The 26379-nt window shown below is 43.4% G+C and overlaps 1 protein-coding gene across 1 annotated transcript in view; it reads right to left on the reverse strand.

Moving 5' to 3' along the window:
• Nucleotides 1-26113, reverse strand: part of ANKS1A (ankyrin repeat and sterile alpha motif domain containing 1A) — a 162575-nt gene extending 136462 nt beyond the window's left edge. Inside the window, exon 1 of the mRNA XM_065404506.1 lies at nucleotides 25947-26113. Within this exon, the coding sequence (XP_065260578.1) occupies nucleotides 25947-26113 (167 nt within the window). The remainder of the gene's footprint in view (nucleotides 1-25946) is intronic.
• Nucleotides 26114-26379: the final 266 nt, after the last annotated feature.

Consider the following 26379-nt stretch of genomic DNA (forward strand, 5'->3'; position numbering starts at 1 on the left):
CCGAACACCTCAGGGGGGGTGACAAGCTTTCAACCTCCACCCCAAACCCCACTTGCCTCCAGCATTTATAATGGTGTTAAATATATTAAAGAGGGTGTTTAATTTATATGGGGGGTTTGCACTCAGAGGCTTGCGATGTGAAAAGGGTCATCAGTAAAAAAGTTTGAGACCTACTGCTCTAAGGGCTTGTCTGCATTGGCAATGTACAGCGCTGCAACTTTCTCGCTCAGGGGTGTGAAAAAACACCCACCCACCCCCCGAGCTCTGCAAGTTTCAGCGCTGTAACATGCCAGTATAGACAGTGCTCCCAGCACTGGTAGCTGTGCTCCCAGCACTGGTAGCTACACCCCTCGTGGAGGTGGTTTTTTAAGCTGTGCCGCGTCTACACAAGCCATATTAAAGCGCTGCCACGGCAGCACTTTAACGTTGCCAGTGTAGACAAGCCCTAACTTCATCTACAGCCACCAAACTTGCACTGCACTGTCTGTTCCTCCCAATTTCTTTTTGGTGGGGGAATGGATGGTTACTTCCTTCTGCCATACAGAACTACATAACTTCAAAAGCTCAGCTAGACCATGGCTAGCAGCTACATAGCTGCCCCATGCTGTTTCTGTTGCTATCTACAGCTCATCTGTTCTATTCCCCTTGGCAATCAGCAGCCACACCAAGGTGAAAGTTCAAGGGTAGCAACATTGCCAAACGGAAGTTGTGCAAAAAACGCTGAAGCCTACAGATCAGCACATAAGCATGCTACCTAACTCATTACACCATTCATCTGCCCCAACCCGCCCCCCCACTCCCACCAGCCCCAATCAAATGAAACTGATACACCAATTAAATGTCTTGGGATGGCAGAAAGCTTGTCACACACAACTAGCTGCCTAGTCTGTGAAACAGAGACATGTTACTTGTCAGATAATGTCAACAATACTGAAAAAACAGTAGCTTGTTGACTTGTTTAAAAAAAAAATCCTACCAGAGACCTAATCGGATTCTCATAAGGCATTTTTGGTAAGAAACCTGGCATCCTCATTGCTTATCAGAAAAGTGACATTTTCACCACCTCTGAAACATAAGGCATCCTGGTTAAGCCTCTGATTAAATATGTAGCTGCAGAAAAAGAAATGTGGCTCCAGTTTCTCTATCTCCTTTGCACCAGTACAGATTGCTCATCTGTAGAGCCCTACAAATCTGCAGATAACAGCTTTACATCGGCAGATGCGGATGCCTGTGGACATATTTGCGGATCGGATGCGGATACAAATTTTGTATCCACGCAGGGCTCTACTGGTATGATTTACCAGGCGGAAAACCTTTCCCCCAACCCTAAAGCAGTCTGTCCAATGACAGCTGACTTTGAACGCTCCATTTGGTTATCATGCCCTGCAGCTTAGGTAAGACAGTCTCTAGTCCATGCCTTGATTTGTAACATTACAAGCCCCTTCGCTTTAGTAACAAAGTGGTTTCTTTTGTTTGTCTGAAATCACTGCTTGGGGTCCTCTAAAATTAATGCATTGAACGCTAAGTAACACAGCAGAGTCAGCACCAGGTCATTTCTGAACTGGAAAGGGAAAGAAAGAAGGAAACAGGCTGATGAGTAAAGAAAGACACTGAGAAACACAAAGAAAATAAGATGCACAGTTAGTTTCTCCCCTGCTCAAAGGAGCAACTGAAATTAACCATCATTTTGTGCCATTAAACACATTCAGACTACAGAGACCAAAGCCACAGAAAAGGGTGGCCCAATCACCCAAAACATCATATTTCCCTCATTGCATTGCCAAGATCAGTAAGTTCAGGCTTTCAGAAACCCATTAGTTTATTAAAACTCTGAACTGTGTGGGTAGTGCTCTCAGTCCTGTCTATGCAGTCACTGATAATGGCTTGCTCCCTTATCTTTGCAGGAGACTGTAAAAAGGTCTCCATTTGGGGGAAGGGGTGGGAAATCAGGTGAAAAGGAAGGAGTTTTTAGGATGACAGTTTAAGCTACAGTAAAAGGTTTGCTTTAGTATCCAAGACTAAATGCAAAGGAACACAGAAGGCTCAAGAATTAAAAGCACGGAGAGGCTACTAATATTAAAATGGTTGGGTAGACCCTATTTTCAGACAAGCATGTAATCTTCCCGCTCTCTGGAATCAATGACAATACAGCCACACAGTGATTAAGCACTGTTTCACAAACAGTCTATTTTAAGAAGTTAATAGTGGCGCAGTAAACAATCAACTATAGGCAATAACTGTCTCAAACCAGAAAGACAAAGAACAGCAAGGGCACAAGAAACATAACTGGCAACTGTGTGGTACATAGTCATACTAGACAAAGTGACTATTTACCACATGGTCTCCTTTAGAAATAGCTGCTTGATGGGTTGCTTAAGTGGGTACCTACAGAATGAGTAGCAGAAACACAGAGCAGATGGAGAGTAAAAAAGAAAGCGGATAGAGAAGTTACATAACTACAACTTGGAAGGGGATATTTACAGACTATGAGATACAGTATCTTGACCATGTGCATTTAAATTTGAATACCAGCATAGCACTGAGGAGAACAAATCCTTCTACTTCTGGGACTATATATAGAGAAGGGAGGAAGCAACAAAATTGACTTGGTTAAGACTTGCAGGACAAAGTCCTAAAAAAGCAGGAAGTGTGTTAACCACTTTGGCTAGCATTAATAGGCCCAATAATGACATTCACAAGTATATCAATGGAAGAAAGTGGGCAATAAAGTGCATAACCACAGTGGCTGACGTACTCAATCTGTCTTGAGATAAAGAGAAGCATAGACAAGTAATGACAACTTTACAGACTGCCATTACAAAGAACATGCAGATTTGGAACATGTGACTTGCACAAAAGTCAGCCAGTCCAGATGCCATGCATTATATTATAGGTTGAGGGAATCAGCTAACCCACTATTTTGGAAGAGTCGTGTAAAACTGAGGAGGTCTTACAAGCCTGGAGGAAAAGTATACCACCAATCTTTGTAACTGGCACATTTCAGTGCTGTACCTATAAACTTGTATGCAGAGTAAATAATGGAGCAAGTAGTGAGACAGAGGTGAGGTCATTAGTGCAGGTTTCACTGTATACCTATCCTGTGACTATAAGGTCCAGATTACGTGATGGATTCTGAACCAGGTTGCTCAATCAGGCTCTGCTTTAGTCCCACCTGCCAGACTTCTTGCTTTGCGTGCTTTCAGAAGGCACCATTGCCAGGCTTTCATCTTGGGCTGTTTCACCTTTTCTGCAAGACTCATCTCCTCAGGAACAAGGACAACTATTTTCTTGAGTGAACACGCATCAGATAAACTAACAATATTGAAAAGCTGCATACCTTAAAGCCCTTAAAACACCTACCCGCTTATTTGAAAGGGCGCATGAACAGCTAGATACAAGCCTTTTGATCTTTTTCTGGACTTGTTAATGCAGTACTGCTAGCCACAAGTTAGCTCTGGAGGCAAGACCTAATGAAAAAAGATATTTCTGAGCCCAACACAGTTTTAATGCATCAGTCCAACATACACGTTACAAATGAATTCTAAGCACCCTGTGTGGGGACAAACTCCCTGTTACTCTAGAAGTTTTGCACTTAAATCCTGTATTCCGTAGTTATGTCAAAGTAGTAACAGCTTACTTTTATATTGCTACTTGGATCCCTAAGCACTTCAACAGCTTAACTGAAGAATCACTTGCCCTCCACCATCCCCAAAATACAGTCACTTCTAAGGCAGAAAACAACAGCTGTTTATCAGCAGACAGCAATGCTACACAGTCTGGGAAAGGAATTAAAGATAATCAAATCCAACCAAAATTTCAGGGGGATTTAGGGAGGCAGAAAGCAGTAACCCAAATACAAGTTTGACCGTACACTTGTGAAAAACACTTAAGGATATTTAGTTACCTCAAGCACACATGTTAAGTCTCATCTGAAAGACAAAGCTAAGATCTAGTCAATATTGCCTTCAAACACCATCCTAAGGAGCACAGGTAAGGTCCAGAATTTAAGGCTCACTCCATTTGGGGGGGTGGGGAAGAGAGAGAGAGAGAGAGAGAGAAGGACTTGGGTAAGCATGCAATGAGTTTTTCATGCATGATTTTAAAAAGCAACATTAGATGCAACACCTGTTTAAACAGGTTTCTGCAGGTTAAAGTTTAAAACTTCAAATTGGGTTGTTTTTTGGTTTTTAATATAAACAACCCTAATTCCCACACCCACACTGCTTTTCACCAAATTAATTTTTCATCTGAACCAACTTTGCTGATTGCAGATAAAACAAGCAAACAGGCAATTTCCTTCAAAGGCCTCGGAGCAGAGAACATCCTGCACAAAGTGGCTTCTTTGAATATGAGAATCCATTCATGTTTAAATAGTGTAACAAGAGAGCACAAGTCAGAAACAGCACTTATAGGAGGAAGCAGCTTTGTGCAATAGAATGACCGAAGACAGCATCCTAAAAATTACTTGCTCATTTTAATTTTGTTAATCCTTAGTCTTGAAACAGACATTTCCAAGTAACTTCCATCCCTCCATAGCAAATCCACACATGGAAGTCATAAGAACAGCCATACCTTGGGTCAGACCAAAAGTCTATCCAGCCCAGTATCCTGTCTTCCGACAGTGGCCAATGCCAGGTGCCCCAGTGGGAATAAACAGAACAGGCAATCATCAAGTGACCCATCCCCGTCCCCCATTTCCAGCTTCCGGCAAACAGAGGCTAGGGACACCATCCCTGCCCATCCTGGCTAATAACCATTGATGGACCTATCCTCCATGAATTTATCTAGTCAAAGGCCAGAGAAAGCAGTTATCTGAAAGTACTGCACCCTTTTGGATCGATTTTGTGTACCTGAGCCAATTCACAGCAGCAGAGAAAGATCATAGTGGATTTAACTCAAAAAGGGGGTAAGCAAGTGCTACCCAGCCTTCCCTGAGAAGTCTTGAGAGGAACTGGAGCACTGTACTTAACATACAGCATTAGGGGGTTGATCTTCTTACTGTTTCGTAAGTCTGCCACTTGACTGTCCTCTTTATGCTGCGACCTCTACTGCTGTAATTTGCAGGTTAAAAAAAAGCACTTCACATATTTAGGATTCTAAGCTGAGGAATCTTGTTTCTAGGTTAGCAGGCAAGGCAGGACAGAATGCCCTCCAGCAACTCTCACGCAGAGAGATCCTTTCCAATTAAGGCAGCGACAGGTGTGTCGCACCAACATGCACTTCAAAGTTAGATTATTAGAACCAGGTTTTTGAGCCAATTCCCAACTTTCTAGGTCTTAAACATAAGTGAAAGGGATAGTGTCAATAAAGACAGGGCCCGATCCCATTTTTCATGCAGGATCAGGCCCTAATGCTTCATATATTCCCAGTTCAGTAGTATTTTCATCTGTTTTTAACTGGCAGGAGATAAACCTAAGAAATTTTCAGATATGTACCTTTAGCTTTCTAGCAGGCTGGATTAGGGCTTGAAAAAAACAAACATTTTTGTATGTTTCAACTGTCAACAGGAACATGAAAAAGTGTTTGTAGGGTGGTGCCTATGGGTAGGCTCCACAATATTTTTTAAACACCCTGTTGGTCTCACAGTATCACATAAATCACTACTTGCATTCACACCTAGAAGCCCCAACCAAGACCAGGAACTCACTGTGCTAGACACCGTACGTACATGCACACACACGCAGAGCAGAGCCCTTGGCCTGGAGAGTTTCTAATCTAACTAAACAAGAGAAAGGATGGAACAAAGAAAGCACTGTCCCCATCTTCCAGAGGTCTTGAGCCAGAAAGATTAAGTCATCTGGTCAAGTTCACATTGTCTGGGTTTTCCCACAGAACAGACTGCAGATCTCCCGAGTCCCAGTTCAGTGCTTTACTCAACAACCACTCTTCCTAAAAACTTTAGAAGCCAATATGGGTTTAAGCACAGCAGGTAAAAGAGCTTTTAAAATCCATGCATGTCTCTACATTGCAAGGCTTTAAGCCTTACCAAGGATGAGGTTTGTTTGATGGGATTACAGTTTAAAAGAAGCCACCTTACCTCTTGTTGACAAATCTGGAAACACACTGAAGATTAGGATAAGGCATTTCACCTAGTTTTCAGGTCACTTAAATATTGAGTGTGAAAGACTAACACTTTTGGCTTTTAGTCTGAGAAAAGAAGCAGGCAAAAGGAACAGAGACAAGTCTAATGAGAACCGATTTATATTATATTGATGACATCCACTTGTACCACTAGCTTTTGGAGGGGGCTTGTGTTCTTCTGTCCATAATATATAGCAGAGGCTTTCCCTTAGCTAGAAAAACCACATGGTTTATTTTTAAACGGAATGTCCCTTTAAAAGAAACCATGGGTTTAAAAGTACGGGGGGGAAAGTGCTGTCTCACTACTGCTATCCAACTAGTTTTCCAAACCTAAAATATGATATGACCTCAAGCTCCATCCTTCTTTAAACTGCACAGACAGAGCTCAGAATGGAAAGAGCCTTTTACAGGGTAGACTGCACCCAGAATTGAAGAGTTTTAAAGAAAACCAACCACTTTGGCAGCAACGCTCAATTCACACTAGTCCCAGAGTATTTCAAATAAAGAAATGAACAAGGTCCGTGGGAGGTGGCATATGCCATCCAGGCTCTGCTGCTTCCTCTGTTTGCACTGCTTTTTCCATCCCCCTTCAAACATGTAGATACCAATATGGTCCCAGCATTTAGTAGCCAAGCACCTCCCAAATATTTAATGAAGGCTGAATTCTTTCACTCTTCCTTGTGAGCCTTTATGGAAATAGCTGGATACGTTGACAGGGTTGATGGTTTGTTGTGAGTGGATGCACTGTACATCAGAGCGCTGAGAGCCTTATCTCCTTGAAAGACACTTCCCCCATTCCCTTCTCTTAAAGTGAGTCTTCCAGCTAAATATTTTCTGATCCCTTCCCACCAACATCCAGTACTGAATTGCAGTAGAAAGCACTGCTGTCTTACTTTAAGCAGGCCATTTCCCACACCATGAGAAGGTGGAAGAGTACCGGCTCAGAAAGCAGTCCTTAGGGAAGCTAGTGTATAAATAGTTCGAGGACATAATGTAGGCTCCTCTGCCATTAAACAGAAAAGAGGCCACATACATTAATGCCATCTCATTGTGAGCATGACTCACGTCTCACTGGCCGCCCTAGCTATAATCAAGCATTTCACCCCTTGTCCCAGAATACAGAAGACTTTCCTTCACTCAGTCTCAAGCAGACTAACATTTCAATCCATATTTTCCTCCCTTCTTCAGGAAGCTCTATCAGCTTCTCTAGTCACAGTTGCAACAGAAAAATAAATCCTTAACACTTTTTATTTTAACTAGTTTCTGTGAAATAGGATGTAGTTGATTTTCAAGATTGTACGCTAGATTAAAGAGCAAGCTCTCTGGTGCAGGCACTGTGCTTTCTGGGTTCTGACCGTGACTAGCACATTGTAACAATACCAGCAAGTCATCGTGCTGACTTACATATTCTACATTTAAAGAGGGCCCTTCATCCTGAGAAGATCCTCGAACATTACAGCAGCTAAATAGCACCACTGTGATGCAGCCAGCTCTGGGGTGGAGGGTAGCAGACAGACAGCAGAACCCAGAAGGGAAGGATGTTTTCGGGAAAGTTCATGAGAACTTCCAAAAAGAGTGCCCCATTGGAGCTCAAGTGTTCCCTCAAAACAAGCAGGAGAGCTTAGTTTTTAAACAGGTCTTTATTCAAGTGAGCCATGCATAGGTTGCATGAAACTTGGTTCATCTACCTCAGGTAAGATGAAGGGCTGAAACAACCCTCCTAGGATTCAAACTTGTGGTTGCAGGGCATTTAAGTGTTAAACACATTACTTGCCCTGAACCAGAGAATCTGCCCCCAGGCATTACAATGGGAGAGAGCTCAGCCCCTAGGAACTCCTGCCTCATCTTTGTCTCAGAGATTCGGAGTTTAAGGCTAGAAGGGGCCACCAGATCATCCAGTCAGACTTCCTGTGTATCACAGGCCATCGCCCAGCACCCTCACATTAACCCCAACAACCAAAGCATTACAACCCACACTTCACGCTGCAGATGAAGGCAAAAAAAAAAATCCCAAGATCACCGACAATCCAACCTGGGGCAATTCCTTCCCAACCCCACATATGGAAATCGGTTAGAAAGAACCAGCCAGCCAAGCACGTCAGAGAGAATGCTCAATACCACTTCAGAGCACTGGCCCACTCCAATCCAGTGTCCCATCTCCAGCCAAGGTCATCTCTGATGCTTCAGAGGAAGGAGACAAAAAAAATCCATAATACATTTGGAGGGGGAAATCCCTTCTGACCAGGTGGCCAGCTGAAGCCTTAAAGAATGAGCTTTAGTAACATAAAAGCGAACTCCGTGGCTGCCCTGCCCCCTATCACCACAAGCAAACCCATCACACAATCCCACTCAAATTTGTCCAGCTCTCTCAAAACTAATTAGGTTGTCCCTGTGTCCCTCAACTCCTACTGGGAGGCTGTTCCAGAACCTCACTCCTCTGATGGTTAGAAACCTCAATTTCTAGCCCAAATTTATTCATGGCCAGTTTATACCCATTTGTTCATGTGGCAACACTGTTCTTTACCTTAAATACCTCTTCACTTTGTGGTGTTTACCCTATTTATGTATTTATAGAAAGTAGTAACCCCTCTCAGTCTTCTTTCTGCTACGCTAAAGAAGCCAAGCTCTTCCAGTCGCCTCTCGTAAGCTAGGCCCTCCATTTCCAAGTCACTCTAAATTCAGTGCCTTGCATGGTGACAGGTTACAAAGGGGTAGCCGTGTTAGTCTGTATCAGCAAAAACAAGGATCTGATGCATCTGATGAAGTGGGTTATAGTCCACGAAAGCTTATGCCCAAATACATTTGTTAGTCTCTAAGGTATCACAAGGACTCCTCGTTTTTCCAGTCACTCTAGTATCTCTTCTCAACACTTCTTCCAGTTTGATTTCATCTTTCTGGATCATGGGTGACTAGAATTATACACAGTCTTCCAAATGAGGTCTTACAAGGGTCTTGTACAATAACAATAATACTTCTCTCTCTCTCTACTGAAAACGCCTCGCCTCACCTCACCTATACCCTAGGATTGTGTTTGCCTTTTTCCACAACTACACCACATCGGCAGGTCAGTCATCTTGTGATCAACTCACATGCCCAGGTCTCTGCTCCTCTGTTGTTTCTGACTGATAAGCTCCCAGCTTGTGCAGAAGTTATTATTAGACCGTAAGTGCATAAGCTTGCACTTCATAGTATTGAATTATATGAATTTCCATTACTCCAGTTTTCACATCTTGGTGATCCAAATCTTCCTGTAGAATATTCCGATCTTCCTTCTCTGTTAGCAATTCCTCCCAATTTTGTATCACCCATAAATTATCACACTTCTACTTTTTGTGCAAAAGTAATTCATAAAAATATTGAATAAATGTCATCCCAAAACTGATCCTTGAGGACCTCCAGTAGTAACCTCCCTCCAGTTCGAAATTTCACCATTCAGCACAACCTGTTGCCCTTTTCCCTTTAGTCAGTTCCTTATCCATCTTAGAATTCTTGTACTAATCCGCATCTTCTCTAATTTAAATTTCCATGTGATACCATGTGAAATGCTTTACTGAAGTCCATGCATAATAGATATACACTGCACTTCCCTTAGCTTAAAAAAAAGCAGCTATTTTCTCACAGAAGGAAATAAGATTAGTCTAGCGTTACATCCCCTTTTCTGTTTACCTCCATGCATTTAATTATTCTATTTGTTCCAAAGTCTTGCATACTACTGAGGTTAGACTAACAGCTCGGTAATTGCCCAGATCACTTCTTCCTCCCTTTCTTAAACACTGGTACAATGTTTACCTATTCTCAAATCACACAGTACTGCCCCCGAATAGATAAATGTATTAAAAAAATCTTTGCTACTGTAATAGCAATCTCATGTGTCAGATCTTTCAGTATTCTGGGTTGGAAATAATCTGGTTCCCCCACTTTGAGCACATTACACTTTGAGTTTTCCATCTGCCTCAGATATGGTCATTTCTGTTTTGATACACTAATTTCCATCAGCTGTCCTGCTTTCATGCCCATGTTCTATATTATCATCCTTACTGAAAACCAAGGCAAAGTACAGTATTCATTCAGGTTTTGGGCCATATCTACATTATCTTTAATCTCCTCTCCACCCACACTGCACAGCAGCCCAACCTCATCCTTCCTTATTCTTGCTTTAATTTATAAACTAAAAAACCTCTTATTTATTCTTTCAGCTTGACTTCTACCAATTCTCACTTTATTCCTACATTTTCTAATCTCCAAGATGTCGCTTTTTTTGCTGATCAACCCGTTTTTCCATTCCTTAAGAGATCTCTGCTTCCCTAATCTTTCTGAGGTAAGTTATCCATCGAGATAAGCCTAGAACCTTTCCCTACAAGCTGTTTCTCTTTGGTTGGGATACACATTGCAGACAGTTTTTATATAGTTGATTTAAAGAAAGTTCCCGAGCCGTTCAGTCCAGCTGACTTGTTTAACTAATTCCCTTTCTCTCTCAAAGTCTGGCCCTTTGAAATCAAAAACTGTAATTGACAACCTGATTTTGATTATCGTATAATTTAATTTAAACTGAATCAACTTGCAATCACTCGATTCACAGTTATTTCTTATCACCAGCCCTTGTGTGATGATGTTCTCACTACTTACCAAAACCAAGTCTAAAATTCCAGCGCCCCTTGTTAGCTCAGTGAAAGTCTGATGAAGGAAACTGTCATCTATCACATCGAGGTATATAAGTGGGTCCAACCAATATTAGTAGTACTTATTCTCCAATCTATATCTGGGAAGTTCAAGTCTTCCATTATGACTCAACCTGCAGTATTTATCTCTAGTAATATTAGTTAACTATCCATATCTGAGTCTGACCAAGGGGGTCTATGGTGGACCCCTAACACTACCCCCTTAGAACCTCTTTTACAATCCTTCCCCAAAGTGATTTTGATGTAAACAGATTGCTTTGTCCATACTATCACTTCTAATTTCTTCAATTTATTGCACCATTGTTATACAACACTACCCCAACAACTTTGCCTTTATTTCTCTCTTTAACAGCACATACTCTTCAATACCTGTATTCCAGTCATGAGAGCTATTCCACCATATTTCCGTAATCCTCATATCATCTGGTTTGGCCTCCTGCACCAATAGTTCTAGTTGCTCCATTTTATTGCCCAGACTCTGTGCATTCATGTACGAGCATTTCAGTTATTTTCCTCAGACCTCACCCAATTTTCCAGAGGGATTGGGTATAGTCTTTTCACTAACAAACACCTGACTACTACTCCAATCAGTACATGTACTTTCTTTCTCCTTGTTTCCATACTCTTATCTTCTGGTGTTCCTTTATCCCTTGCTACATCTTCATTTAGCTGACTTTCCTCCTCCTCTGTATTCATGCATGGAGATTTCCAAGGGCTGCTTAGTCGATTCATTTTGTCCCAAATGAACGCAAGTGTGATCTACATGCAGCAGCTTCTGTTGCACACCATGTCATTCACCCAGCTTCTTTGGTATCCTACCAACTTTTCTTTCTATCCCTCTCACCCCAACAATGACCCTTGACAGCGCAAAACTAAGTCCATCAGAATAACATTCTACTTCCTGCGTCATTTGCTTTCAATGCCTTTTATGTTTTGTTTCAAATATTCGTCTTTTCAAAATGTAGCCCTCTACATGAAAGCACAGACCCTACCCCTTCATCTTTAGCTACGTAGGGCCTGCATCACACTGTTGAGCAGTTCAGATTGCATGTGATAAATGAATGGGTATACACTGTTTAGACAGTGCAACAGACAAAAGTAGCACTTTACAGACAAATAAAGGCATGAATGCATACAGAGATGTTTTTAAGATCCCATTTCCCTATAATGCACTAGCTTGCAAAGAGCCAATTATATTTTGCAGAAGACTTGAAAGGAACATCAAGCAGACAACCTACCCGCTTCCCACATGACTGCAAATGACATCTTTTTGTTCTGGAAATGTCATTTCTCAGATTTAAAGAACGACAAGGAAGCAGTGCAGTCCAGTGGACAAAACATGAGACTGGACAACAAAACTACTGATTTCTACTCGTGGCTTGGTCGCTGATTGGTGGTGTTACCTCGGGTAAGTCACTTAAACTCTCTGCACCTCAGTTTACCCAATCTATAAACATAGGGATAAAGAATTTGATCCACGGAGAAAAAAGTCATTTAGTGCACCAGTTATCCAGAGTCACCACAAAGTGCTTTTGAATAGGACTTGATTCATCCACTACTGAAATGAAGCAGGAGAACTGTTCACAAACAGATAGCAGCTCTACATGAGTTAGACACAGAAAGTGAAAGACTGTATCCAATTAAACTGGATAGGCAGTTGTTAGAAACTTGGCTAAAATACCAGGATTAACATCTGAAAGGCCCAAATGACCACAAGCAGTCAGAATCTCAGCGCTGTCTCATCTGAAAACGGCAGCAACATATTCCAACATATCTTACTCTACACAGAGTAATCGGCCCTATTTTTGAACATGTATGTTTTACGTGGTGGGACTTTTGCACCAGCAGAAGTTATTTCTCCTTTCTGTGCCTGCAAGAATCAGGCAAGGACAGAGAGTTGCCCTTCTCTTTGGCAGGTTTGAAAGCCACTCGTCTCCTAGGGAGGAGCCTCAAGAGGTTCACTTCACTAATCAACAGTAAAAGCAGAGACTGTTCTACATCTCAAGCTTCCCAGAGTACAAAGTGACTCATCAAGTTTGAGAAGTTCAGGAAGACTTAAATTTCTGGCTGTCTCTCCAGCATAAAGGCACTTTTCCACCACAAGAGTCTGCTGTGTCACCACACCAGCTGGGAATTCAATGTCTTCCCTAGATAGTGGCAAGAGAAGGACTAAGGGAACCCTCATGTATTACTGAACAGCGTGTTCCATCTTAACTCTTCTTCATGACTTCACAACAAGCCACACTGCCCTTTTATTTCCTCCAGAAAAGACTGGGTACATTCCCTTCAGAGTTGGATCAATCAGCAGGGAACATGCCTCAAGAACAAGGTTCACTCACCCTACCTTGGGCTGCCATAACCAAACCCTCCCTGCAGCCCACATTTACCAAAGGCAGTTTGCCAAAAGATGTATTTTCTAAGGCCTAACAAAGAATTCTACAAAGCTCCTACTTCCAAGTAGAACATAGAGCACTCTTGGCAGGATGTTCATGCTGTACTTGAAACTGCAGTATCATATGTTCATTTTCAGGATTGCAGGCCCAGAGATGAAAGCAGAGGGAAACAGAAGTCTACTGAAATGTCAGTATCTAATTGCTCAAGTATCTAATGTTTGTTTACATGCATAGCTGTGGCTTCAGTCCTGAAATTCCCACACACAACTCAGTGGCAGAATAAGTCATGGCATACAAATGAAAAAAACCATCAGGGAATCTTGCATGTGTTCAGATGGAATGTTCCCCTTTTGTAACCAGCAAGGACAAACCCAGAAGCCAATGCAAGCACTTGCAGAGAATGATCAGTTATTTCAGTGCCAGTGCACCCAATCCTAACAGCTTCATTATTCAAATTTCAGCATGTGTCTGGCACTTTAACCAAACTGTCAGGACCAAAAGGCAAAACTACTGCCATGTCCATGGTCACAGAAACAGTCTTCTCAGTTATCCCTAGCCAATGACCTCCATTTATTTAAGATCTTCTTGCAGCCTGTGGCTAGAGTAACAAGACCCAGTCTCAGTGTCTGAAAGACACTTGGGACCCAAGTGATCTGCTCATTATAAAAAACTGTTTCACTGTGGTCTGCCAGTGGCATGAGACCAGGGAGCCTTATACAAGGTGTATTACTAGCAAGAACTTTAGCAACAGGAAACTCTAGGGAAGGAATGAGATTTAGTGGACAGAGCAGAGGACTTCTAGTCCTACCTCCTGCCTTAACTGACCTTTGGCAGACATCAGCCTCACTTTCCCCAGCTGTAATGCAAGTCATATAGCCACAGAGATGCTGTGATACTTGAGAGATGCATCTCTCTCCATAATGAAGAATTAAGCCTCCTATTGCAAGCACAATTTTGATCCCTCTACCAAAACTGAACCGACCCACCTGAAATTTCTCTTGTCACATCTTAGTCCAGGGTAAAGTTCCTTCTTGAAAGGCTAAGGGCAAACTGGACAAGTTTTGGAAATACTGTACATGTAAAGCACTTTGAAATCCTCTGATGAGAAGTTTTTATCAGAGTGCAAAGCACTTATGTTAAGCTACTGTATTCTGGCTTGTTCCACCTCCGACTTGTAACATTTTAGAACTCTGTTCCAGAACACCTGAAGTCCTTTGACATTTGAAACTTCAGGGAGATTTTTCTTGGCATGGCAAGAGTGGCGAGAGATTGACAACAAAGCAATATCAAAAGAATATTTTCCACCAGTACTTTTTTGTACGTTGTGGAGCCAGCACTTGATTAATAAGACACAGACGTTTTGAATTTCTGCCTATGTAAACATTTAAGGCACTTGTATTCAGAGGTAATGAGGAACAGGGCAAGTACCATTCAATATTCTGTGCCATAGGTATTGCCAATTGAAAGCAGAGCAGCTGAACTTGATTCATAAGTTGCTTCAACATCACTCTCACTAATTCAGTGTAGCATCAGAGCACTTTCCATTATCCTGTGCTAAGAAACTGTCTTTGAGTAAGTAGCCCAGATACCAGGGTCCTGCCCTTCGCATTACAGAAAACCTTGGATTACAAATATAAGTGTGTATCACCTAGAAACAGGTTGATATGTCGGTTTCCTCTCCCAACAAGGTTTTATAATACAGGGAGAAGACACTAGTAGTCACATGAGCTTCACGTGAGCTCAAAATGTGTGTTCGATGCTGTACAAATAATACAGTCCCCTCTCCAGAGGGTTGACAATCTAAGCAGAAAAGACACACAGGAAGAATTATCCCCAGGTTAAAGAACTATCCCCTGTTTACAGATTAGATGCACTGACTGAAGCACTGATTAAGTGACTTCTCTACAGTCACACGGCAAGTCTGTGACAGGGCCAGAAACTGAACCCAGACCTCAAGTCCCAGCTGCAACCACAAGCTCATGCTTAACATAAAACTACATAGATCAGTGAGCAAACAGAATGCTGCAAAGCTGAATTAAGAAATCACCCAGATATAAACCTCTTTTAAAAAAAAAAAACAAAAAAACAAAAAACAAAAACAAAAAACCACTCCCTTGCAGCCTTCCTGAACTGTAAAAAAAAAAAAAAAAGTGCTTTCAAGTAAACAATTCACAGGGGAAGTGTGTCAGCTGGGAGACTGCATATCAATGCACACCTAAGACCTATGGCAATACCTAGTACTCAGAACTGCTCAGAGTATTATTACTAATAGAAGCCTGTCCTACTTAACAACTGTTTGCTAGACAGGGCGTGAAATACTCCACAGTTCAACTGAGTGAGAGGCTATTGTTAAACTAGCAGTGCCAAGCAAGAAAGGTTCAGGGAAAGCCCTGTCATGTTTCTATTATAAAGCTATTTTATGAGCTAACTATGTGCTCAGAGCAGCTTCCTTTTTTTGAAGGGGGAGTAGTTTTGTTGATTGTTCCCTCCTCCCCCCACACAGCGCTCTGAAAACTTGGACCTTGGAGTCTAGAAGAGAGCAGCAGCCTAGTCTCAGGGGAGGTATTGCAGCACTTACACTGCACCATAAATCTTAGCAATCCATACTGGATACCACTGCACCTAGGAATAGGGGGGCAATCTCAAAGCTAGAATCCTATCCTAACTACAGATGGAGCAGAATCTTATCCAGCTCCTGTGCCCACAAATAGGTTTTAAGGCCACTGCCTAATCAGTTTGACACAGGTCAGATTACAAACGGTTTTCAGAAAATGGCCTGAAATCTGTAGAGCCTTGCTCAGTTAGAGGTCTCTGAACGTTTTAAAACATGTTCGGCCCCATTCACACTGGCCAACTAATAGTCCAAAACCAGTTTGAGAGGAGAGCCACATTTAAACAATGCAAATGCTTTTCAAACATGGTACAATTTACAGTGACAGGTCCAAACTTCCTTGCCTTTTGACAGAAGCCAGAGGACCTACGTTGTTTGGCTGTTGTAAGAAGTTACATGAACATATTAAACAATATTGTTTTGATTGTACAGTATAAGCGTCTCATGTTTTTTTTTCAGGAAGTCTGAGTACATTAAACATCTAACAAATTGCCCTAACAGGTTTACCCATTCCCTTGACCTATCTTAAAGGGAGCTCATCATCTTGAGAGCTAGTTAGCTTAAAAAAAAAGTGAATTAAAACCCAATTAAGGTCCTACACATGCTCTCGATTCTCACCTGCAACTGTCGCTTTCATAACCACCTTTTTTTACTTCAGATATTCTTCTCTTCTATTTGTGTGATTAGAAGGACCAACTATGCAGGAGAAAGTGCCATCATAAGCTAAAAAGGAACTGAAACGAATAAGGACAAGCACTTTTCTCTAATCTCTTCCAGTTCCTTTTAGGTGTCATTTGTAGCTGTAATAGGCAAATACAATTTTTGCAGAAATATTTATGCAGAACATGCCCCTTGCTCTCTATGGTCCTTTGAATCCTACTCATTTAGTGACAAAAAGTGCTAACACTCATTAGCTGCACAGAGCCAATTCAGCTGAGTGAGCTGCGTCTAGTCTAACTCGTGTCATCAGCAGAATTATCAATCAAGTGTGATTAACATGTGATCTTTATTTCTAGGGACAGTGTAATGGGCAAAAAGATCTCATCTAGATTTTCAGATCATAGGCAACCATTGCAGCACTAGGAGTTAGTCATGTTTTGCCTGGTAAATTGAATGAGAACTAATAAAAATACCAGACACTTTTCTGCCTGTAACTGCATGTGGACTGTCTGAAGTTGTTTTCAGTGTTTAATCATTACACTGTCTCGTATGTTATTCCCTAAACCAAAGGAAACTTGCTAGTATTACTGAAAATTGAGTGAAACACACTTGCTGCAGCTTATGTGAAGCAGCAACTGAGTCCCTTCCCTCAACACACACATGCAAGAAAGCTCTTAATTTACAACAGAAGTTTCTCCTTTATATCAGTTTACAGTCCACGGCTCAAAACAGCCTCAGTTTTCCCCTCTGCCAGCCAACATTCACAGCCACTTGACACCAGCAGACCAAAATTAAAGGCTTATTCCAAAGGTTCTGGCTGAGAAGCAATACTCCATTACTGTTACAAGCCTCACTAAAACTTTTTGAATACAACTCAAGATATTTTAGACCACAAGATCATTTCACTGCTTCCTGCTTCAGAATTTTCCAATGAAGATGAAAAGAAAGTTGTAAGCAGAAGTATCCTGCTCAAGCCAGCCACTGACTTGTTTGATTCGTAAGGCATTTGTATTCCTTGGACTTCCTTTTACTTACATAAGTAGTAAACTATGCTGGTTTAAGATTAGATGATCTCTGGACACTAACTGGTCAGCAGGAAATGTTTATGTTCATGTTACAAGAAGGACATGAGGTATGTTTTGGAGAGGAAGAAGCAGCAACTATATAGTCAAGGAGCCGAGACCTCAGTGTATGCAGACCAGCAATCCTACAATTTGATCCATGCTTACCAGACTTCTGAGCCTGTGAGGAACCCCACTGGCTTCATGTTGCACGATCAGATCTGAAAATGGGGCTTGGCTTTAAACCTACACAAAACATGACTAAACTTTGTCTACAGCTGGCCCCTTGTTAGCAGTCTCAGCAACAGCCAACGGCTGCATTGGACATGCAGACTGAACTCCCTTTCCTGTCTCCTAGTTCTTTTTGAACAGAACTGTACTGCCACTGTCTACGCTCTACCTTTAAACAGAGAATTCAGCCTGCAGGTCTGTCCAGCTGGCACTTTTCACAAGAACAAATCACATTTTAAAACTGAAAAGCTGCTGTGCGTTTTGTTGTTTCTTGCCACTTCAGAGCTTAGGGCTAGAAAGTCACTAAAACTGACAACTGCACAGGTAATCTCCACATCACCTGGTTTGGTGTGATCCTGCTTTTCCCCTCTCTCCTCCCTTCCATACTAGGAACTGGCATGTGCCTGCCACTTTCCATTGGGAACACAGAGGTAAAGAACATTGAAAATTCAAGTTATGTCTCTTGTACAGCTCTCCTTGTGATTTCAGTGTGCCTTTAGTGCAGAGTTAACCCAGGCTTTTTACTTGGGTGTTGCCCTGAACTCCCCGCCCCTGTCTATACACCAAAACCTCACCCAAGTAGTGCTTTCATCCCAGCCTGGCCCAATTGGGGATGTGGGTTAGAGTCAGGGTTCCACTTTCACTCAGACCAGTAACCCACGTGCTTTTCAGTGAGGATGCAGGCTAAAATACTTGAGTGCTGACGGCCCTCCAACACCTTCTCACAGTTCCCCACCCACTTCCCCCTCCTTTTGTGCCTCAAAGGACAGATTCATTCTTCCATAATTCACTGGGAAAAGAGTGGCTCAGCTTACTGCAACTCAAAGATCCATGGGATGTGCCACCAGAATTCCTAGCAAGTCACACTGGGGAGTGTTGCACCAGTGAGGAGACAGTAACATGGGTACGGTTTTGCTGACATGTGCTTTATGTAATAGTTTGGAAAACTAGTAGCCCAATCCTCCTTTCCGCCTCCATTAACCACACTTTCCTTCCGTAGTCCATTCAGTACAGCTTTCTACCTGCTGCTCCATACCCTCTCTTATATCCTTCTTCCTTGGTTACTTCTTTGTTCATTCACATTAATTTTGCATTGAGGCTTATTTCCCTGCCTAATATTTTAGTATTAGATATTGGAACATATGCATCTCAAGAAGAGGATTTATCTTTAACAGTACCTGTGCATTTCTTTCTCCACATTTGTCATATCACAGCCTATCAGAGCTCTCTTCCTGCATACCTGCAACATTTTGTTAAGCAGAAATAGTGTGATTTTATTACCAACCTATTCATCTCGTTTTAAAATGGACTGCCCTGGAGGGTATGGATGAAAGATCTAAGCATCACATATGAAATACTCAGTCTCTGCAAACTCAAAGCTGAATTCCAGCAGGCTCTCGCTCAGCCCATCATCCTTATGAGGTAGGAAAAAAACAGAGCTCCCTATAATTTACTGCATAGATGCCTTCAGGATGAGACTAAAGACCAACACATGCTCTCTTAAGGCATTAGCAGCCTCTTGGCACTTTTTATACAGGCTTGCACCAGTATCCTAGCCAGAGATTCCCTTTCCACACCACTATGCCACAGCATAACGCAAGTCATTTGGCCACCAACCCAAATGTGCCTGCCTCTCAGCAGGCAGATGAAGAAAGTCTTCTGTGTTATGTAAAGCACTCTGGGATCAGAGGCACCAGATCAATATCTAAAATAGTGGACACTACAGAAGTAGAGCCTGCCCCGGCACTCGGGAGACTGAGTTCCATTCTTGGCTCTGCCAATGCCTGCTGGGGGACCTTGGGCAAGTCACATCCCCATCTGTAAAATGGGGACAATGTAAAGCGCTCCGAGAACTACTGAAGCAAAGCCATGCAAGAGCTAGGTGGTGTTATTAATTTAGAAGCCCCTCCTAACTTCCACCTTTCTAGACTTCTCACCTAAGCACTAGGCAGGGAACCCAGCCTCCTGCACCATGTCCACAAGCGTATTTCTCCATTTATTCCTTAGAGTGCCCAAGTTCGTGCCCAGTTCTTTGAAGTCTCCTATTACTTCTTGTTTCTACTATTGAGAAGGCGTTGCAGGACTCAAAACTAGGTTTCTGGAATTCCCCCAGGAATCTTGTGTGAAGGAAGATTCCCAGATTGCTTATTTACAGACAGAATGCCCATTGCTAGATGCAGTATCTGAATGCTGGACAATCCTTTTCAAAAGAGTTAAACTGGGCACAATGCCCAGAACAGCCAGACATTCCCTCAAACAACACACTAAAGAGTAGTCCAAAAAAGTAAGATCGTGGAAAAAGCAGAAACTGGTAAGTTATGTACAGACCTGAAGAGACGAGACCTGAACTCAGTTACAGCGAGAAACCATGGGAAATCTGTGGGCATGAAAAAGAACATTTGCAACCCTGTACCCAGAAAGAACTTCCAAAAGAGGATTGAGGTTAACCCAGCTGACCTGAGACACAGGGAAGAGATGGCTGCTACCCAAGAAAATGAAAGCTTGTTTCATGCCTTCCCTGCCTCAAGAGTGCTTTGGCAAAAACAAAGTGGGGGGAAACTTATCCTCGTCCTTCCACAACTCAGAGCCTCACCCTGCATCAGAGAAGAGCTGTGATGTCCCCCTATCATTTGTAATGCTCAGAGATCTGCATGGCAAAAGCCCCGCAACGTGCAGCCTGACGCTCCTAACTTGGTCCCCCAGCAACCCTTATTCTTACTAGAGAGGAAGGTCCAGATGCTACACACCCCAGTATCTCCCCTGCACCACTCCATCTTACAGCGGCTTTCTCCAACCCAGCACTATGGGTACAATTTTCAGAAGCACACGAGTGACTTAGGACTTGGAAAGTCCTACCTTACCCAATGCCTGATTTTGTCACGATGATCCACTACTAGGAAGTCACATTTGGCTGCTTCAATAGCATGGGCTAGTCTGCCCCACCAACTCCTTCAGCATTGCTAATGTGGCCCTCAGCTGACCTTCAGTTGACCCTTTTTCTAGCCTGAGTTCTCCTCAGTAAGGTGCATCACCACTCAAACATGATTTTAAATCCCTATTCTAAACTTACACAAACTAAGGAGCCATAAAATATTTAGCGCTAGAAGTGTCTATTGTTCTTTAACCACTCCCTGCTCTTTGCACTCATGATAAAGACGATTACCAGCCCCCAACTGGTGGTATTCAGACCTCTCCCCCATTGAGTCACTTCCCTGGGCATGCTTTTATGTTATCTTTAAAGTGAAATTCCCCTCTGGGCATACCTCCAGCTCATATTTGTTTTAATCCAGAAAATATATCTCAGTACACCATGAGAAAACAAAGAATGGCTCCTTCAACTATAAATATAAGAAAAAAAGTATACACTGTTATTCATGAACTGATTGTCAGACACCTGTTTACTTAGTGATTTACCCTATAGCTTTCCCTAGACTGCGTCTACGCAATCACAAAGTAACAGGTGTCTGACAATCAGTTCAAGAATAACCATGTATACATTTTTTTTTTTTTTTACATTTACAGTTGAAGGAGCCGTTCTTTAATGTTTTCTCATGGTGCTCTGAGTTTGTTGTACTGGGATATATTTTCTGGATTAAAACAAATATGAGCTGGAGGTATGCCTGTTACTTTGTGATTTACCCTATAGCCTTCCCTAGAATTAATACAATATTTTTCACTGCCCAAGCGATCTCCTGCCACCCCCACTCATCTGCCCCCTTCCCCTCCTGTGGCCTTTTCATCTGCCCCCTTCAGCTTTATATCAAGGGCAAGGCTGACATTTACATTTTGTTTTGTGTTGCTATTTTTCACACCCTTGTAGTTGTTTTAATGGGAGCACCGCAAGCCACAGTAGACTGAAATGTAATTGAGGACATGGCTGGTGTAGAGCACTTATTAAACAACCTCCCTGCCCCCAGGAAACAGAGAGAAGTCACAGACTGCACTTCATGGGGATGCTCCTGAAGGATTATAAACGTTGAGAGGAATGAACAAGTCAGCAGTCATTCAGGTCTTAGCAGCAGGGACACAAGTTAATTTCATAGGCTAGAGTGAAAACAGACCACAACAGAAAGAGGATGACACAGACAGACACACAAACACAGGGAAGACTGCACCCAATCCCTCTGATACTCTGAGGCCACTGGGCCACTCAGTCTTGCTATTTGGAAAAAATCAATCCCACCTGTAATGCTAGGGATCCCATTCAGTCCCCTTCATGCAGCAGCAATGAAAGATGGAGTGTGCCTACTGCTATGAAGATGACAAAACTCCACAGGTCAGAGCTCCTCTATCACCATCAATTTTTTGAAAACCTCAAGCAGTTTTGCTGTAGTCATGTCAGTCCCAGGATATGAAAAGGAAGTGTCACACATAAAACCAAGTGAGCCCCTCAAGTCACAAACTAAGTTCATTTTGCAGAATCAAATCTATATTGGACATTTGCCCAACTTATCCCAACTCCACCCTGAACAATTCTCATGCCTCCTATTACAGGTAAATTTAGTAACTGCTCTTCATAAGGACATTGTGTAACCATAAAATTAGCACACAAGTTTCCTGCTTGGATCCATCTGATCCAAAGTAAAAATTCAAAAAGGTAAATTAACAGGATACTAGAAGTGACCAAGGAAATTTCTAAGCTACTGTCAATCCCCAATCTCATATTTCAATTTAAATTCAACTTCCAGCATACAGGACAAAGAGCAGAACCTGAGTCGCTGAACTACCTCCAGGTACAGTGTGCAAATGGATATAAAAGCCTAATCCACATTACGGTTTGGGACCATGTACCCCACAGACTTCCAACATGGATGTGTGCCTACAAACTCCATCACAAGTCATTCCTGCAAGCAAGTAGCATTATGAACATGAGTTCTTCCACTAAATTCAATGGGACTACTCGCATGTTTAAGTGTTTGCAGGATTGGGGTTTGTGTCACAAACACGTTCAAAAGCCTGGCTAGAAGTTGGCCTTCTAGGGACTTGGGAAAGTTGTGAAGAGGAAAAGGTAGTCTACAATAATTTTTCTGTTAGCATGGTCATTTTTAGAGAGATCCTGAATACATGGGAGCAAACAGCTTGCTCAACAGCAGTTTGACACTTTTTAGTTGTCACCATTCATGCTCAAACATGCACATGTCTGAGCATCTGAGGCTGCACATACACAGCAAGCTAGCACATCAGATGTCAAACACTGCCTCCCGTCCTGTATAACGCAAGCCATCATCCTACTGACATAGAAAGGGTCATCATAACCATCACATGTTGAAAGAAGTGTGATCAAGCTGCTGCAGCTAGAACAAGGGATTGATGATACTTTTGTGGTATGCATTTAACTAAGGTGCACATATTTTCAAACACATCTATCTCCTAACATAGACAGGTCCAAAGTGTTTGAATGCTTTCTGACCCAGAACAGAAGCAGCAAATGTCAATTCTTTTCCCTCTATGTTTTGTATATTAAAGTTTGACCCAAGCAAACATACAACATTTACACTTTGTGGGGAGAAATCAGAAATATTTACAGCAGGCAAACAAATGTCCTTTGCTTTTCATCAACTCATCTCGCTGACACCCTGCCGTTCATCTCAATGGGTACTTTGACATGGCGTTACCCCTAACAATTATCCGTAAGGCAAAACAGGGAAAGAACAGGTTAAAGAATATTTAGGCAAGTTAGAGGTATTCAAGTCAGCAGGGCCTGATTAAATTCATCGTAAGGTTCTTAAGGAACTAGCTGAAGCAATCTCGGAACCGTAAGCAATTATCTTTGAGAACTCATGGAGGACAGCTGAGGTCCCAGAGGGCTGGAGAACGGCAAACAGTACCTATCTTTAAAAAGGGGAACAAAGAGAACCCAGGGAATTATAGACCTGTCATCCTAACGTCAATACTTGTAAAGATATTGGAACAAGTTATTAAACAAGCAATCTGTAAGCACTTTAAGGATAATAGGGTTACAAGGAATAGTCAGCATGGATTTGTCAAGAACAAATCATGCCAAACCAAACTAACTTTGTTCTTGGACAGGGGTTGCTGGCCTAGGGTTTTTTGGGGTTTTTTTGTTTTTTGTTTTTTTTGGGGGGGGGGGGAGAAAGGAGAAGAGTTCACGTAAAATACCTTGATTTTATCAAGGCTTTTGACACAGTCCCACGTGACATTCTCATAAGCAAACTAGGGAAACGTGCACTCACCTTATAGTAACTTCAACTAGGTTACAACTGGTTGAAAGACCATACTCAAGAGTAATCATCAGCGGTTCGCTGTCCAACTGGGAGGACATATCTAGTGAAGTCACAAGAATGGCCATATTGGGTCAGACCAAAGGTCCATCTAGCCCAGTATCCTGTCTTCCGACAGTGACCAATGCCATGTCCCATAGAGGTCAGTCCTTGATCTAGTACTATTCAATATATTCATTAATAACTTGGATAACAGAGTGAAGAGTATGCTTATAAAATCTGCAGATGACATGATAGTGGGAGGGGTTACAAGCACTTTAGAGAAGAGAATTAGAATTCAAAATGACCTTGACAAATTAGAGAATTTTTCTGAAATCAACAAGATGAAATTCTATAAAGACAAGCACAAAGCACTTCACTTAGGAAGGAAAAAGCAAATGCAAACCTACAAAATGGGGAATGACTGGCTAAGTGGTAGTACTGCTGAAACCAACCTGGGGGTTACAGTGGATCACAAATTGAATACAACTCAATGTGATGCAGATGTGGAAAAGGCTAATATCATCCTGAGGTGTATTAACAGGAATGTTGTAAGTAAGATAGGAGCGAATTGTCCCGCTCTTCTCGGCATCTGTGAGGCTGGAGTACTGCCTCCAATTTTGGGCACCACAATTTAGGAAAGAGGTGGCCAAATTAGAGTGTGTCCAGAGGAGAGCAATAAAAATGATAAAAGGCTTAGACAACCTGACCTATGAGGAAAGGTTTAAAAAAATGGGCATGTTTAGTCTTGAGAAAAGAAGACCAAGGGGAAGACCTGATAACAGTCTTCAAAATACATTAAAGGCTGTTATAAAAAGAATGGGCATCAGTCCTCTTTCTCCACTGAAGGTAGGACAAGGCGTAATGGGCTTAATCTGCAGCAAGAGAGATTTATGTTCATTAGGAAAAAACTATTAGGATAGTTAAACTCTGGAATAGTTTCCCAAGGGAGATTCCAGAACCCCCATCATTTTGGAGGTTTCTAAGAACAGGTTGGACAAACACCTGTCAGGGGTGGTCTAAGTTTACTTGGTCCTGCCTGAACCCATGAAGCTAGACTTGACCTCTTAAGATTCCATCCCTGCCCTGCATGTCTATTTGCCACTGTAGAGGGGAAGACAGATCAAATTTAGCCACAGATATCTAAGAAAGATCCTCCCTACCTCAGAAGGATGCCACCAAGTGACACACCCAAGCAAAAGTAGCCCTGAACTCTCAGACCATCCTCCTCCAGCTCAAACAGCCAGAGGGAAAGGATAGCAGGGAACAGGATCCGCAGCATTTTCCAACAGCGGGACTGGAACCGCATGGAAGGAAAACTGCAAAGAGCTGCACCTTGAGAAATGCAATGGCCATTTGTGAGTTGCTTACACGAAAGGAAGGAGAAGAAAAGCAGCTAAAAGCCACAAAGCAAGGTAAATTACACATCACAGACGATTCAGAGCCAGGGCAAAGGACCATGGCCCCCAGCATAACTGATCCCCAGTCCTGACTGGGAACTAATGTAATACAAGTGTTTAAACAGCAACATGACTGAAAGCCACAGAAATTACAGCGGGGAGAAGGCATCATGCCCAACCTGGCTGGGGAGTGAGGGGACAATCAGAGGCAGGGAGGAAATTTCCTTAATCATCCCCAGCCCCCGACTTCCCAACCCACCTGCAATGGCCCCCACTCTACCCCAAGTACCCTGCGAACCAACCTCACCCGCTCCAAGCGCTGAACTCCTACCCGCCCACAGGTACTCCCGGCCCCCCACGGGTACCCTGGCAACCACCCCACACAGACCCCCGGGCTCGGCTCCAGCACCCCTCCCCCCACCAGGCATTCAACCGCCTGGAGTGGCCCAGCAGCCTGCCTCGCGAGCCCCCGCCCAGCCGCCCCGCCCCGCCGCCCGCGCAGACCCCTACCCCCCGAACCGCCGCCCTGTGGGACCCCGCCCCCAACCGTTTCCCACCCCGCCCGGGGAGGGGGCTGAGGCGGGCGCTGCCCTCCGGAGCGGGACCCACCTGAGCAGGCTGGAGAGCGGGTGCCCCCCGCCGCCGCCCCCGGAGCCGCCGCCGCTGCCGCCCCCCGAGCCGAAGCCCGAGCTGAGGCGCTTGCCCGAGAGCAGCTTCTCCACGGCGGGCAGGTTGCCGGTGCGGGCGGCCTCCAGCAGCTCCTGCTCCTTCCCCATGACCCGGCCCCGCCGGCCGGCCGGCCGGGACCCCGCACTCCCCGGCTACCGGCACCCACGAACCGCCGTCGCCGCCGCCACCTACCCCCCACCTAGCGCCGCCAGCGCCCGCCCCGGCGCGTCCTTCCGGGGCGGGGCCACGCCGGTCCCACCCCCCGCAACGGGAAGCTCCGCCCACACAAGGGGAACCGAGAAGGGCTCCCGCCCCGCAGGGGGAGGGACCTGGAGGGGCTCCTCCCCCAGAGAGGGGCGGCTCCAGGAGAGGC

This window comes from Emys orbicularis, chromosome 4 (genome assembly GCF_028017835.1).
Source record: "Emys orbicularis isolate rEmyOrb1 chromosome 4, rEmyOrb1.hap1, whole genome shotgun sequence".
NCBI lineage: Eukaryota > Metazoa > Chordata > Testudines > Emydidae > Emys > Emys orbicularis.